At 39.2% G+C, this 16,518-nt stretch overlaps 1 protein-coding gene across 1 annotated transcript in view; it reads left to right on the top strand.

The window, feature by feature from the left end:
• HAPLN1 (hyaluronan and proteoglycan link protein 1) overlaps positions 1-16,300 on the top strand; it is a 30,691-nt gene extending 14,391 nt beyond the window's left edge. Inside the window, exons 2-4 of the mRNA XM_060146145.1 lie at positions 5,757-6,128; positions 13,719-14,021; positions 16,011-16,300. Of these exons, the coding sequence (XP_060002128.1) occupies positions 5,757-6,128; positions 13,719-14,021; positions 16,011-16,300 (965 nt within the window). The remainder of the gene's footprint in view (positions 1-5,756; positions 6,129-13,718; positions 14,022-16,010) is intronic.
• The last annotated feature ends 218 nt before the right edge of the window (positions 16,301-16,518 follow it).

Below are 16,518 nucleotides of genomic sequence, written 5' to 3'. Positions count from 1 at the left end.
TTACAAGACTCAACTCCAATACCAGAATCCTCAGATGCTCAAGTCCCCTGTATAAAATGTTGCAGTATTTGCACCTAGCCTACAGGCATCATCCCTTATAATACCTAAAACAATGTAAATGTTGCTATGTAAATAGCTGTAAATACAATGTAAATGCTATGTAAATACTTAGGCAAGAAGCAAATTGAAGTTTTGCTTTTCAGAGCTTTCTGGAATGTCGTTTTCAAATATTTTCCATCTCTGATTGGTTGAATCCCAAATGAGGCACACACAGATACAGAGGGCTGACTGTAATTATAAACAGTTAAAGATTAATGAGTAAGATAATTTTTTCCTAAATTATGTATCCTACTCAAATGTAATGTGTAAGATGAGAGACCGATGTCTAAATTATGTTCTTTCTAAATATTGTGTCTTTAATCTGTATCTTTACCTGTTTTTATAAAGTGTTTTCATTTTAGAGCAATATGGTATAAAGCAAGGGCAGGGGTCTATGTCTACTGCCATAGCTGAGCACAGCCTCTGGGAGGCATTCGTCTATTTCAGTCACAGACACTTATCACGTGCCAGGCACCATTTTGATGCTGGAGGAACAATATAACAAGACGTGGACTAGGGAGACAGAGTGACTGTTTTCAGTAGACTGTGGTAAGCACAATGAGAAGGATATAAATCCAGCCTGGTTGCTCATCATCGGGCAGGTTGGCTACCCTAAAGGAAGTAACAGCTTCCAGAGTGTTAGTCTTACACATCTCAACCCACCAAAGTGATAACAGATGCCACAAAAATAAGGAACTATCTTTAAAACCTTGTGCAGCCTTTTCAAATGACTCATCGTGGAGCTGGTACTTGAGTGTCTGCCTACTAGTTTGGAATGTCAGGGAGGAATTAGTTTTTCGTTTGGAGTGATGAAAAAGTTTTGGAAATAGATGGTGATGGTGGTTGTGCTTGCAGATGGCCTCGGCCTGCAGCAGCTTGAAGCAGGATTTCAGGTCCCCGGCCAGAGACTGAAGTCAGGCCAAGGCAGTGAGGACGCTGAATCCTCGCCACTAGACCACCAAGGCCAGTGGCCAGTGACAAGGCCCCTGGCCCGTCGGCTTTGTAGAAATGAACTTCCACAAAGAGGCGGAAAGTAGTGAAACAAGTAAAGTGTTTATTAGGAGGAAAAAGAATATGTGTGAATAGACACACACACACACTTGAAGGACTCAGAGAGAGACTTGCGCCCTCGTAGTAGTTTGAATCACTTACATGGGGCATTTCTTCTGGGTTTCCTCTGGCCAATCATCTTGCTTTGCCTGGCTCTGAGTCCATCTTTGGTTTGTCTCAGGGTCCTCCCCTGTATGCGTGCGCATCTCTTGGCCAAGATGGATTCTAGCGAAGAGGCCTATGGGTAGGTTGACATCACCTACTATGGGGTGGCACTCCCTCCCTTTTTGACCTGAGGAGCCTTTCTGCACAGGTGTAGTTGGGAAGGTCTCCCTGACCTCAAGAATGAAAAATATGTGGTCTCTGTACCTCTTACCTGGGCAGGCTCAGCTTCTCCTTGCTCCCGCTGTTATCTTCATCTTGAAGTATCTCTCCAGAGGGGACAAACTCCAGCTGCTCAGCCTGTGGCCCATCTATCTCCTGCCTCAGTTGCACAACAATGTGAAAGTAATTAATGCCACTGAATCACACACTTAAAAATGGTTAAAATGGCAAATTTTATGTTATGTGTATTTTACCACAATAAAAAAATCAAATGATGGTGGTAGAATTTTTTCTTGGAAGGGGAGTATTTTTTGTCTTTGTTTAACCATCTTAAATATATTCCTCAGTTTTGTTTGTTTGGGTTCTTTTTACATTTTATTGGTCTAGGAAATCCAAAAGTCTGGAGGCTTCTTCATTATACACCAGTGAGAAAGTAACCAACACCAAGACTGGTTATTTTGTACAATCCAAAAAGTTATTTATTTTTAAAAGACAAACTTTGACCCATAACACCTTTTTTTTTTTCTTTCTGTCACCTCTATTTCTTTGGCAGTGAACTGCCCCCCCCCAAATGTTTAAACTTTTAATAGAACTAAGAACAATAGGTAATAGTCCAATACCATATTTCTAAATTGTTTTTGTCCTATTGTTTAAAAGATTTCATCTAAATTACAGAGTGATACAAAGATCAGCTTTTCGGTCATGCCATTGCTTTCATCATTTGGTGAAACTGAATGATGTCCTCTGGATTTCACAGCAGACTGTAAAATAATAATGAAGCCCTGCTGTTTCCCCTGGAGACAACTGTGGTCTTTGAAGGCCATCAAATCTTTCATCACTGTCACTGACACTCACTAATAAAAATATGAAATTCCTGTAACTTACAGACTGAACTTTTAAAAAATTCAGTCCCCCTAAAATGAGCACATGTATGCTGCTTGGTTTTCTCTAGTTAATATTTAAAAAAAAAAAACAAAAAAGGATAAGCAATACTCATTCTGATGATCAAGGTTTATTTTTATCTTTTGATTTGCTTTACAACTGCCCTGTTGATTGAACAGTTTTGACTTAAACATTAATTTCAAACCAATCCACATTTTTAACCCAATGATCAGATTACTCTAGACAAGACTGTGCAAAGTTTGCCATCAGCATTATAGGCTCCCTTTGTTCCAGCCCTCTACCCTCTCCCTCTTAGTGTGTTTCCTGGCTGATCCCTATCATGACAACCTGCCATAGGGAGCCAGATACGAACCTTAAGCTCAATGTTCTCATGATGTAGACCTGTCACTCAAACAGCTAAGCCCTGCTAGAGCCTGCAACAGAGCCCAGGGCTCCTGACTCACTGGCCAGTGCTCTTTCCTACATCTTACCTGCTCTGCAACAGGCCACTCCCGCCAGCAATGCTCAATGCTGTATAATCTGCAGTGTTGAGCTTCTAGAAGCAAACAAGCTAATAAAACACATTGTTCTAAAGGCCATGTTGGGGATTTAGGTTAATGAATGTTAATGGCCCTCAGTCACTCAAAGTTACACATTACCCAACTTTCTTAGGGTTCTTTGAATTTCAGCCAGGGCCTCGTGGCATCTACTACCTCAACACCCCAGTTGCCCCAAAAATAAGAATGGTGGAAATTTATACATTCTAGCAGACTTGTTAGAAAAATTATTTTGTGGGAAGCCAATGGGTTTTTGGTGTCTGCTTAGGTCTCAACATTATACCACATAAGTCATCATCTACGCAGAATGCTAGAGTATAAGTAAATAGTACCTAAAAAAAATCATAAGCTTATACTTCTAAAATACTACAAGATGATTTACAGTTAACCTCAGAAAAAAATTAGAAATTTCAGTCTCTTGTACAAGACTTTTGATCTGTGCTTTAACTCTTTAATTTATAAAACACTCAGGCCTTGTGTTCACTCTGGAATACCTTATGATTATGCTAAACCACACAATAATTTCCAGGTTTCCTATATAACACAGGTGGCATTGTATGTATTATTTTACTCCACGTGGTTAAAAACTTTATAAGTAAGTGGAACCATGGAAGGTTAATATATGTCAAAATTATGCTCAATATTAGGCAGTATCATATAGGAGAAATACAGGGGGAAAACTGTGCAGTAGGAACAGTTTGGGTCAGCCATTATTTCAAGTGCTTTATGTACCTATTAGGTCAACTATGCATAGTAGACATTACTTTCCCTAGTTCACATGTAAGGAAATTGGGGCTTAGGGCTTGCACACCTTGCTCAAGGATTCAGAGCTAGCAAATTGAAGAGGTGAGGTTAGAACAAGGTCTCTGACACATCAAAGCCCATGTTCCTAACTACTGTAACTCCCCTTTAGCCCAGCGCCTTTGGGCATTAGTTTTGACTTTAAAGTAAAAAGCTTGAGAGAATCATGAAACTGCAACTTTCTGAAGGCCTCATGTCTTGTCTAAACTCAAGTCCCAGCATGGGAAGGCCCAGCTTCAGGCATCCTCCCAAGGTAGTGGGTAGATCCATGTTCCCTAGGGCCTCAGGCATTGCTGAGCAGACTTATTAAACAGCACCTTTTCCTCCTCCCAGAAAGAAGATACTACAAATATTTAGGTAGAACATGGATGCAGTCCCTGGGGATATTGCAGGGGGAGTATTCTACATAGGGTAGAGTTGGATACATTTACCTTTTATGTCTTATGATTCTATGGGCCTAAATAAGAAGATAAAGAAGAGAATCTAAAGGAAATCCTTAATGGGCTGGATTTGTGATTCATTTTACTTAAGCCATTATCCTCTCAGTTTATGATCTATTCAAAGTAAGGGCACTGATGGCTTTAAAAGTGGTTCAACTGTTCAGTTTCGGAGGACTGGGGCTGACATAAATATGTTCATTTTTTAAATATGAATTTTGATTGCTCTATGATAAAAATATAACCACTGTCTATTCTTGGACCCTTTATTTTAAAATCTGAATCCTACATGCGCCATTAAATAACTAAGTTTTGAGGTTTGTCTGGGGATGACTTGCTACTCCTCCTGACGACCTGTGTACTATCGTTAAGGATTCGTGACCAAGGTTTATTCAGAACCTCCAGCCTAAAGCAGGAAGGGCTGCTTGAAAGACAGCTTTGGCAGCCTTTGAGAGCTGTGTGTGGATGAGGTATGTGTGTCCAGGAATTCTTATATCGCTTTCTCATTTTCAAAGCTTGCACATCCTCAAGAGACCTTGTCAAGGTCAAAAGCGCAACGAGCGAACCAGGGGAAACCCCAGAGAAAGCCAAGATCTGAAAATAACAGCTGGCTCTCCAGAGGCCTGCGGCCGTGCTGACTTGGCAGGCTAGGGATATCATGGTGCTCCCAGGAAGGCAGTAAAGTCCTTGGAGGAGGGAGGAGGGAAGCAAAAGGGCGAGGCGTGGCAAGGCAGAAGCAAAGCGAGAGGATTCTGTAAACCAAGATACAGCAGAAAGCAGGGGTAGCGGGGGGTAGGGGGTGGGGGGGTGTAGAAGGAGATTTAAGGGAATAAAGAAACATAATTATCTGGTTAATTAGAAAATAAATATAACTTTGGATACACTTTTAACACCCAAGGTTTGAGGAATATATTTCAAAATCTGGAGTTTTTTAAAAAGCACTCACTAAAAATACCTTTCTGATGTCTGGCCTTTGTGTGAAAATAATACATACATGTTGCTTGAAATGCTCCAGAACGGCATATCGCAGGTGTATATTTGAATTGAAGCCAGAGGTGGGAGGACATTCTAATTCTTTGGCCAGAACAGTACAATGAAAGTTAATCATGTTGCCGTATACTTTTCCTAGAAATACAGTACAGACTTACCGTATTAGAAAGCTCAGCTGGGGAGAGATCAATTTACCTAGCTTGTACGTTTTGGGTTTATATTGATGAAATAGTTATGGTTCCCTGTCACTTCTCTTGGTCTTGTTTCTACGTTTTTGATATTTAACTGTAGAAGAAAAATAAATAGAATTTACGATGACATCTTCAAGCTTCAGATGACTATAGAGTATTATAGCCAATATTTCTCATTGATTATAATGTACATCCTTCCTTTTTTCAGTAGCTTAAAAGATATGACTACCTTGTAGATGCCCTCTAGTTACTAAAGGTACCTTTCTATGTGGTTCAAAGGAGATCACTGCTCAACAATGCAGAGAAGCTTATCGCCAATGCTACTCTTTGTCAGATACCCTGTGTAGGTAGTATATTTCATATTATAAAAAAGTCTAAAAGCATATTAATGGTTCTTTCCTTTTTTTCTCTCTTTTCAATTACAGCAGAAAATGGCCCCCGTCTACTCGTGGAAGCAGAACAAGCCAAGGTGTTCTCACACAGAGGTGGCAATATTACACTGCCATGTAAATTTTACCGAGACCCTACAGCACTTGGCTCAGGAACCCACAAAATCCGAATTAAGTGGACCAAGCTAACTTCAGATTACCTCAAGGAAGTGGATGTTTTTGTTTCCATGGGATACCACAAGAAAACCTATGGAGGCTACCAGGGTAGAGTGTTTCTGAAAGGAGGCAGTGATAATGATGCTTCTCTGGTGATCACAGACCTGACCCTGGAGGATTATGGGAGATACAAGTGCGAGGTGATTGAAGGATTAGAAGATGATACTGCTGTGGTAGCATTAGATTTACAAGGTAAGTATCTATAAATCATGTAAAACTTAGGAATGATAATTAATCATTGCTTTTTTTTTTCATGACAAGTAATGTCTAATGGTTACCATGGTGCTGATGTGAGAAATCAAAAGTCCATGTAAAGAATGTTTTTCTGTTCTTTTGTAATCTGCAATCTGTCTATGATTCCAGCTTTCATATTTGAAATGTACACACAATGGTTATATGCAAATTTGAAGCTATTTGCAAGTAGGAGAAACATGCAGTGGAACTGAATTAACAACATTCAGAAACTGCCTTATGCCATTCAAAATTTAAAACTCATTACATAGTTATGAAGAAATTCAGAGTGGAGGCTTTTTTATTATGCTTCTAAAATTATCTCAGTTTCAAAATAATGGCAAGTTTTGTGAAGGACATCTGCTAACTAAAATACATTTAGTTGTATTTTGTAAAATAACTGTGAAAACTTAATTTAACAAAAAAGTAGACTCTAGATTTATTTAAATATTCTTGTAAAGAAGTAATTTTTTTTAATGGTCCAGAGTCTCTTAGACACTGAATACCAAATGGTCAAGGCATTTTGTGGGGGGAGTTTTATTTCTTAAATATGTAATACATTCAGTAGGTTCAAAGATCAAAATGTATACAAAGCTAAACAATAAAATGTATCCATGCCGTCCTGTTTCCCCTCTGCCCAAAGCCCTTTAGGCCTCTCCTTAGTTTCTCATGTATCTCAAGACACCCTTTATTCATGAATTTCAGTGTCTCTTTACATGGAAGGATGAATTTTGGCTGCATTAATAGAAGACTTTCCTTCCTTATATAAACTATAGGTGTGTGTTTGCTAGAAGCTCCTTCCACAGTCTAGGCCAGATTTGTGGCTTTTGGAAAAATATGTTTGGCACACTAGCACTTCATTGAAGATGTGACCTTCTGAATCCCCCAGAGTGCCACCACATGCATGCAGATGTATTAGCTTTATGTATGATGCATTGCTTGATGTTGTAAAGTTCATTTTTGTGACCTTCTCTTGTCTCTCTTAGTTGTAGTTCTTGGCTCCTGATTGTATGCCACCTTATACTTTGAGTTTTTATTGATTCACTTTTATATCCATGAACATTGGCATTATTCAGGATGAAAGAAGTAATTGGCTTAGAGAAGACAGTCAATCATCAAATATTAATTGAGGGTCACTTTCTTTTATCAAAGGGGCATCAGGCACTGGACGCTAGTAGTATCAAGATGCTTATGTTAGTCCCAGCTTTGTCAGTATATGTTTTGTAACCAGAGCAAGTTACTTATCCTTACTGTACCTTGGCTTCCAATCTATGAATAATAGGTTGAACTGTATTATCTGTTAAGTTACTTTTTCTTAAACTTAAGTAATTCACATGCCATATTTATTATCTCCCTACACTTACTTAAAAATATATTTTAAATAAATAGAAACCAGTATAACTTGCCAGAAATAGAAGGAAACCATAAAAATAAGTACAGTGAACATAAGATATTTCTAATTATAAATGGATACATGCTTGCTGGTGGCTTTGAGCATGAAGCCAGCTCTCCCTTTTCTTGAAAAGCAGATTTAACACGTGTTAGAAGATAATACACTCTACGGTCAAACTGAGACTTCCTTTAAGACACAATTAGAGGTGTTGAAGGGGAATTGTAAGAAGAGTAATTTTTCCTGCATAGGCCCTGCACTGTCCCACATCTCCATGTTTTCCATGCTTTCATAACACTTCTCTACCATATAGCACATACGTATATATGAGCTAATAAGTAAATGTGTCCAAGAAACCAATTGAAATGATAAATATTTTTACAAGTGCTGTTTTCGTACCATGAGAAACAAAAAAATTCCAAATCATGGTTCCTTTCATTCAACAATCTTACAGTCCATTAAAGATTCTAAGATACTTTCAAAAGTAAGTACTTTAAAATAAGGTAGAATTTGGTAAAGTAAGTAGGTAAAACAAATTGTTCTAATCATATGCATATTTATTTTGCTCACTTTCAGTAATGTCCCTTGACAGCTCAAACTTAGGGAAAGCTCCTTTTCTAAGATAACATGGCTAGGAGTAAGAGCTAGGGCTAGAATTTGATACCAAGGGCACTGAATGAAGTCCATGCTTTTATCTACTATGATCTGGGAGTTTGCAGGAAGGAGAAAGTTTCTGTTGGGGCGGGAAAAAATGCAGGTTTCAGAGAGACAGTGGTGTTTGACAGTCTCAGTTCTTCTGAAGTTTTCTCAAGATTCTCAAAGGCCCCAAAGTTATTTGGGAGATGACTTAGGGACTGTCCTTTGGTCATACTTCATTAATTGGTGTGCCCATTCTCACTGCAGAGAATGTTTTTCCATCTTTCTCGTGTACTATAAAAAGGGCAGAAGCAGTCATTACCCAGAGGCTCTGCCTTGAAATAACTGACATTTCCATATTTAACATTATATACATGAATTCATTTCTGAACTGGAGAAAATATATTCCTTCAAGAATAAGATCAGGGGCTTCCCTGGTGGCGCGGTGGTTGAGAGTCCGCCTGCCGATGCAGGGGGCACGGGTTAGTGCCCCGGTCCGGGAGGATCCCACATGCCGCGGAGCGGCTGGGCCCGTGAGCCATGGCCGCTGAGCCTGTGCGTCTGGAGCCTGTGCTCCGCAACGGGAGAGGCCATAACAGTGAGAGGCCCGCGTACGGAAAAAAAAGAATAAGATCAAAGGGACTTCCCTGGTGGCGCAGTGGTTAAGAATCCGCCTGCCAATGCAGGGGACACAGATTCGAGCCATGGTCCGGGAAGATCCCACATGCCGCGGAGCAACTAAGCCCGTGCGCCACAACTACTGAGCCTGCGCTCAAGAGCCCACGAGCCACAACTACTGAGCCCATACACTGCAACTACTGAAGCCTGTGTGCTCAGAGCCTCTGCTCCGCAAAAAGAGAAGCCACTGCAATGAGAAGCCCGCGCACCTCCACGAAGAGTAGCCCCCGCTCGCCACAACTAGAGAAAGCCCGCACGCAACAAAAAAGACCCAACTCAGACAAAAATAAATAAATAAATAAATTTATTTTTTAAAAAAGAAAAGATCAACTCTACCCTGAGCCCTCCCCTTCCACCCCCAGCTATGATGTTCTCAGAGCACTGTCTACAGATTTCCATTGTAATTCTAATCACATTTTGTTTTGTAAAATTTGCAAATTGTCCGTCTTCACCTGCTAAATAGGATCTACTTGAGGCAGTCAAGTGCCAAAACAAAGTAAGTGCTCAGTAAATAGTTTATAGGTGAGTTAATGTTTGATACAATGGGTTTATACTTTCAAATACAAAAAAGCCTGCATGCAATGGAAGGCGGTGGAAAGGAAGAGACATTTGATTTGGACCATGAAAGGTGCACCTGGTTCTTTCAAGGGGTAGAGAGCATGACAAAGTGGGAAAGAGGGCATCACAGGTGTGAGAGAGAAACTCTTCAAAGGCCAAAATGTGAATAACAGATGCCACAGACAACATCCGCCTTGACTGGTTTAAGGCTCAGCATGGCAACAGGGTGGGATAAAAATTTTTAACTTTTTATTATAGCCAATTTCGAACACTCGGAAAAGTAGAAAGACTAGTATGATGAATCTCTATATATCACCAGCTTCAAAAAAATGTCATGATATAGCCAATCTTATTTTATCTTGCTTTATTTACTGCCACCCCCAATGAATAATTTTCAAGAAAATCTCAAGACATTATTTTATCTATATATACTTCAACATGAGATAAGAACTCATTTTAAAATAAAATTACAACATTTTAATTATAGAATAAGATCTGAGGAACCTTGATTGCTACCTGAGGATGGTAGGGACTTGACAATTTCCACCTAGTCTGGGGTAGATGCTCAAGGTGCAGCAATTATATACATAAGAGTTTGAAGGCTATGATAAACCACATGTAGTACAAGAGATACCTTGTGGTTATCATTTACTAGCTCTTATTCCAGCTCCTTTTTCCATTACCAATTACATCCTTATAGCGGACCATCTACCAATCAGCAAGTTTCACTCAAGCTCCTTGTCAATCTTCTAAGATGCATATATAAGACCAGGGAAGCGTATCATTTTGAATGTCATAATTAAGCTGCCTTTCCAACTGTAATTGTACAATGCCTTTAATCATACTGGCCCTTTAATACCAGATTAGATGCTATGTGCTTCAAAGAATTTTCCCAATTAGAAAAATATCGTTCTTCAAGATGCCCAAATTGTATGGTTTGTATTTATAAGATTTTATTCTGTCTTGGATTCAAATTTATATATCCATAGTATATGTATCAAATCATAGCCTCTTTGCAGAAATAGGCCACACTCCAAACTCAAGGGACCCTAGAGGACTGAGTGCAATGCCTTGCTCTTAGTTGTGTTTTAAGATCTGTTTTTCAAATCACACTGATTAAAAAAAAAGTAAACCCTTTGAAACACTGACCTACTATGAGTTGGAATTAGCTGTGGAAACACAATTTTTTTTCATATAGCATCTTGGATAGGGTAAAGCCCTCTGATTACTACCAAATTACCTACACTGCTAGAAACAACACCCAGCAAGAGACAAGCCTTGTATGAATATAACAAGGAGAGTGTCACTAGACATTCATGAGTAGCCCAATACAGAATTCATTTGCACAATCAACAAACATATAGATAATATGAAAAACATATTTGTGCTTCCAATCTTCCACTGTATTGGTCTTCCATTGATGAAAATGGGGCCAAATACACAAAAATAGAGTCTGAGAACTTTTAGAAATAGAAAGCTAATTCCAGATATGTACATAGCACTGAAAGGTACTCTGAGAGGCACTGAAGAAGGTAAAATTGTTCTGCATGGTCTCTACCTTTTTATTACTAAAAATATTTACTTTGTGGAGTTACTGAAATTTCCTTAAGCTTTTATATGTACCATGGCATGAAAACCTTTCATATATCCAAAAAATTGATATTTGCCAACCACTAGGATGAACTGGTCTGTGCAGTTGTAAGTCTTTAAGAATGTGTTTTTAAAACATTTCAGTTGACTAAACTACCCACATCATTTGATATTATTCTTTTCCATGTGAGGTATCTTCCTTATTAATCCCCTTTTTAGAGATGCATACCAGCCCTTCACGGAAAAGAGCTTCTGATTATATTTTGACATATAAGTATAAAATAATCATATTTGGAAAATAATCATATACCCTTCTTTCTCACCCATGAAAGTTTAACTTTTCTTATTTTTGTAATGCCGGATGAAAGCAATCACCATTTGCTCCATAATTCAGCTGTAGGAATTGCACTTTTTTCCACAGAGCCAAGAAGGTTTCTGTAATTATAGTCTTAGATGTTGACATCTTAACTAGCTGAAAGTAAAAGGAGCAAATAAATAAAATACTAAGAAACATGCAGTTCCAGAAATGCCCACACTTGCACGAAACATTTGATTGTTGAAATGCATGCACCAAATGTGTACAATACAGTGAAACTTTTAAAATGTTGGTGGCGACACAGAAATTGACCTTGATTTACTTGGAATGTGTTCTTTCCAGCATCATCAACCATTAATTAAAATCTGCTAAGTAAATCTTTTGAGTTACTGTAAGTTGATCATTTATTCTTACAATTGAAAAATAGTAAAATTTTAATATAGGGTTTCACTTTGACTTTGAGTAATGATTGCATGAAATTATGTTAAATGTGAAAGGAACTCAGAAATATATTACACTGGATTTGGAACTGAATCAAACATAACTCAGTGGTTAATCAAGGACAAATTACTAAAGAAAAAATTTTCACAACGCCTATGGGAGTCCACCAAACACAGTCTGGTGAATTTAAACTGAGAGGTTGTCTAGGTCTTTAAAATTATTATAAATTAAAAGAGTCTACATTCTCCACTGTTACCATCTTGAGCTATTTGAGAAATGGAATTCAGCCTAAATGGTTGAATTTTGGTTTAAATACTTTGAGATTTTCTCTCACTTAAGGTCTAGCTGCCAAGGAAACCTCTACTGGATAAATTAAGTATTTTCCTTTTCACTGGCATTCCTGGGGTTACTGAGAAAGAGGATGGAAGGCATGAGGGGACGGAGAGCACCAGAGCAGCTCCTTCCCAGTGCTGACTGAGTCTTAGCTGGCTGCCTGGTCACAGCCCTTCTTAGAAGGAGTCATCTTCAGGCCTTCCCCACCTCCATTCCGCCCACTGCTGCAGGGGGCAAAGGCAACGAAGCGAGTCTTTTCCTCCTTACTTTTGGCTCCGATTCAGCTTACAGATCCTTCAGCCAAGAACCTGAGAAGGCAGGATGAGATCAGGAAGCCTTCCTGGATCTCTGCCTCTAGCGGATGGTGCCAGCTGGACTGCCCTACAGGGACAAACATGTCCCGCAGAGACTTTCAGTGGATGTGACTTGATTTAGGCTACTGAAATTTCTCCTTGTAGAGTCTTCCAGGACAATTTCTAAAGGAATACATTTCCTGTGTACTGGTTACACTGTTCGTGGACGGTGCAGCCATCTTGTATAGGGTCTGCAGTCTCATACAATCGCACATTTGGTATAATCCACCAAATTACTGCGTCAGCAGACAGTTTCTTACATTCCACACACTCAAATATGAATTATTTTTAATTATATTTAAAAATTCAAGGCAAAGCCTTGAATAATCACTTGAAATTAATCGTCTTTTAGCCACCATGGGGGAGACATTTTGATAGTGGTCCTTCATAGAGTCCAACAAATGATATAACTTTGCTTTCTTATGATGCAATCCTTACCCTTCAAAGAAACTGTGCAGAAAGTTGTGAAACAGCTCAGACATCTCCCATGATTATCTGATGGAAAGAAATGCTTTTGGAAAGCTGTCGCATCTTCCCAAAGTCCAGTGCCAAGTAACAGTGTTTACATATACTAAGGGTTTTTGTCCTCTAAAATATTTAATTCTTTGGCAATAACTTTGACAGATGTCTATTTTGTACCTACTTTGTACAGGACAAGCTTCTGGAAGCTTTTTTTTTTTTTCCTATTTGCAATAAAAATGTTTTTAAAAGCTTAGTTTCAGTTTGCAATACATGAATACAGAAACTGAAAAATAGTAATGGAAACATTTTAAAAACGAAAGCTCTTATTTTAGTCACATTGTTCAAGGACAGAATTAAATAAGATTAAGAACTACACTAAAAGTTGAAACAGATAAGAGAGGCACGATGTTTTTTACGGAAGTGCCTCACTGTAAAAAGTTACCTTATTAATATGAAATAAGACCGCTTAATTATGTTGTTGTCAGATATGCAATAGGTAAGTTCTCAGGGAGCGCTATTTGGAAACTGTAATCTGCAGACGAATCGTTTCGGAAAGGAGAATTGTGAGGACTGAGCTGAACTCTTAGCAAAAGAGGTAAATCACTGAAGTTACCAGACCAAAGAGCTAACTGTGAGATGCTCAGAGCTGAGAGGTTGTTTGAAGGGAAATGGGACTATGAGAAAACACTGCAAGTTGAAAACTGCTTCTTCATCTGACGGAGATTCTATTATGTTTTTCCCCACTCAAGTGGGATTTGTGCCACTAACGATTCCTTGCCTTCTCCTTTGGACAGGTGTGGTATTTCCTTATTTTCCACGACTGGGGCGCTACAATCTCAATTTTCACGAGGCACAGCAGGCTTGTCTGGACCAGGACGCTGTGATCGCCTCCTTTGACCAGCTGTACGATGCCTGGAGGGGTGGGCTGGACTGGTGCAATGCTGGCTGGCTCAGTGATGGGTCTGTACAGTATCCCATCACAAAACCCAGAGAACCCTGCGGAGGCCAGAACACAGTGCCCGGAGTCAGGAACTATGGGTTTTGGGACAAAGATAAAAGCAGATATGACGTCTTCTGTTTTACATCCAACTTCAATGGTAAGATATTAACCATACTGCCTTGTTTCCTATCCCAGAGACCAATACATACTATGATGTGACTTAAACTTTTAATCTTATCTACTTAAAAAAAAAAGAAAAAAAGCTTTGAAGTGTTGCTCCAGATACAAGAAATTCTTAAATGTCATAATTTTTTAAAATCCAAAGACATCAAGCAAAAGTACATATTTCCATGATTCTTTGGTTTTATTGCATCCAACTGTTATTATGAAATAGTTTAACTGTCATGTTGTATGGAGTCTTTTTCTTACTGCCAAAGATGATGCTGCCACTGTGTGCCTTCCATCGGATAGAGACCTCTCCACTGAAGTAAGGATGGCATCTGTGTCACGGTCTTCTTCTCTAAATTACAATGTCAATTTATTCATAGATGATCAGCAAAGCTTAGGATAAAGAGAGAGCATTATCTCTCGGATAAAGAGAGGGCTCAGGATAAAGAGACCTTTGCAAGAAAATCGAGTAGAAATAACATTGGAGGTGAAAGCAGAAGTGAGAGATCCAGGTTGTATCAGTGTTGATGACTGACTCATTGAATGTGACACAGCTCCCAACCCTATCTTGCTCCTTCCAGAACCAGTGACGTAACATGTAGGGCCCAGTGCACAATGAAAACGTGGGCTTCTTGTTAAACAATTATTAAGAATTTTAAGATGACACAGTAAAGCATTAAATCACGTGTGCGGCCCTGGCCCCATTATTTTATATTTCAGGTGCCTGGTGACATGCTTTGGCGAAAACAGCAAGGGATCAGGGATCAACAAACTTTCTGTAAAGGGTCAGACAGTAAATATTTTTGGCTTTGTGGGCCATATGGTCTCTGTTGCAACCACTCCATGTAGCTTTGTATGTTATAACACAAAAGCCGCCGTGAACAATATTAAACAGATGGGTGTGACTGTGTTCTAATAAAACCTCACTGGACCCGTGCGCTGTAGTTTGCCGGCCTCAGCTACAGATGATAGAACTAACCCTCTTATTAACGTTCCCGTGACGGCTGCCCTTTCTCCAAATCATATCCTCTTAGTCTAGAAAGAACAGGCAAGCATTAATTTAGACTTCAATCATCTGTATTTAAAGAGAGGCAGGAGGGTATCACATTACAATGTGTAATCAGGTTAGACAGTCTGATTCTATTCTGCCGGAAACTAAAAGTCTGAGAAAATCTTGCACTGATGGGTATCACTTTAGTCAGTTGATGTCATATTTTATACATTTCATGCATATTTGATACAAATTGAAGGAATCTCAGTAATTAACACAATTGAATTAGTGGTTGAGACTAACTTGCTCTTTCTTATAAAATCAAGAAATGGTTAGGTGTCAGAGCTCCCACAGAGGGAAATTGAAAAAAATAACTAACTTCATCCCCTTTGCTAGTGAGTGAACAGACTGAGTTCACATTCTGAGTCCATATTATTTATGGCAAGTGACTTCCTGTATGTTTTGCATTTTCATACTGTAGTCTTTGAATAAGAATAATGTCTTATTGATACCTGTAATGAAAAGGACTTGAGGGCTTTTGATTATTTTTAAATGGACTTTTCTGTCAGGAATGTTTTTTGATCCTTTCACATTCAAATTTTGCCTCTCTAGAAACTTGTGCTGGGCTTCAGTCTTGCTACAGCTAGAATTTAAATAGCTCTTGCTTTTAACACGGAATTCTGTCTTCTCTAGTGCCACAGAAGGGCCCTTTTTGCCACTAATTAGCTAAAAGGGACCTGTCATTTCCCTTTTCTTTTTTACAGCTCTAAAAGGGCATGTCTGACATTAAGGGGCAAGGAAAAAACTAATTTAATGGAGAGCAACCTAGGGGCACTACATTTAACTGACAAGCCTGTGTTTCAGAACCTTTACAGACGCTGCTCTATATCCCCCTTCATTGAGAAACACTTCTATTTAGGGCTCCTTCCACCTCTGTGGGGCTGAGCCACAGACAGGCCCACTGACCCTCTCTCCTTTTCTCCACAGGCCGATTTTACTACCTGATCCACCCCACCAAGCTGACCTACGACGAAGCGGTGCAAGCCTGTCTCAATGATGGTGCTCAGATTGCTAAAGTGGGCCAGATATTCGCTGCCTGGAAACTTCTGGGATATGACCGTTGCGATGCAGGCTGGATGGCGGACGGCAGTGTCCGCTACCCCATCTCTAGGCCAAGAAGGCGCTGCAGTCCTATTGAGGCTGCAGTGCGCTTCGTGGGTTTCCCAGATAAAAAGCATAAGCTGTATGGTGTCTACTGCTTCAGAGCATACAACTGAGCGTGCCCCCAGAGCACGTCAGTTTTAAAGTCATTAAGAACATGTGAAAGGTTTTTTTTTTCAGTATGAACTCATGCAAGTTACCAAAACTGTGATAACCCTTTTTTACTTACTGTAAAGTCATTTTCATAAAGACCAATTCATTAATTTGTTTTTGTAAAGCTATCATTCAATATATATTATAAATTAATATAATTTTAAGGGAAGCACTACATAAG

This window comes from Lagenorhynchus albirostris, chromosome 3 (assembly GCF_949774975.1).
Source record: "Lagenorhynchus albirostris chromosome 3, mLagAlb1.1, whole genome shotgun sequence".
Classification (NCBI taxonomy): Eukaryota; Metazoa; Chordata; class Mammalia; order Artiodactyla; family Delphinidae; genus Lagenorhynchus; species Lagenorhynchus albirostris.
Note: the sequence above shows the minus strand (reverse complement) of the source record. Positions and strands in the feature narration are given on the sequence as shown.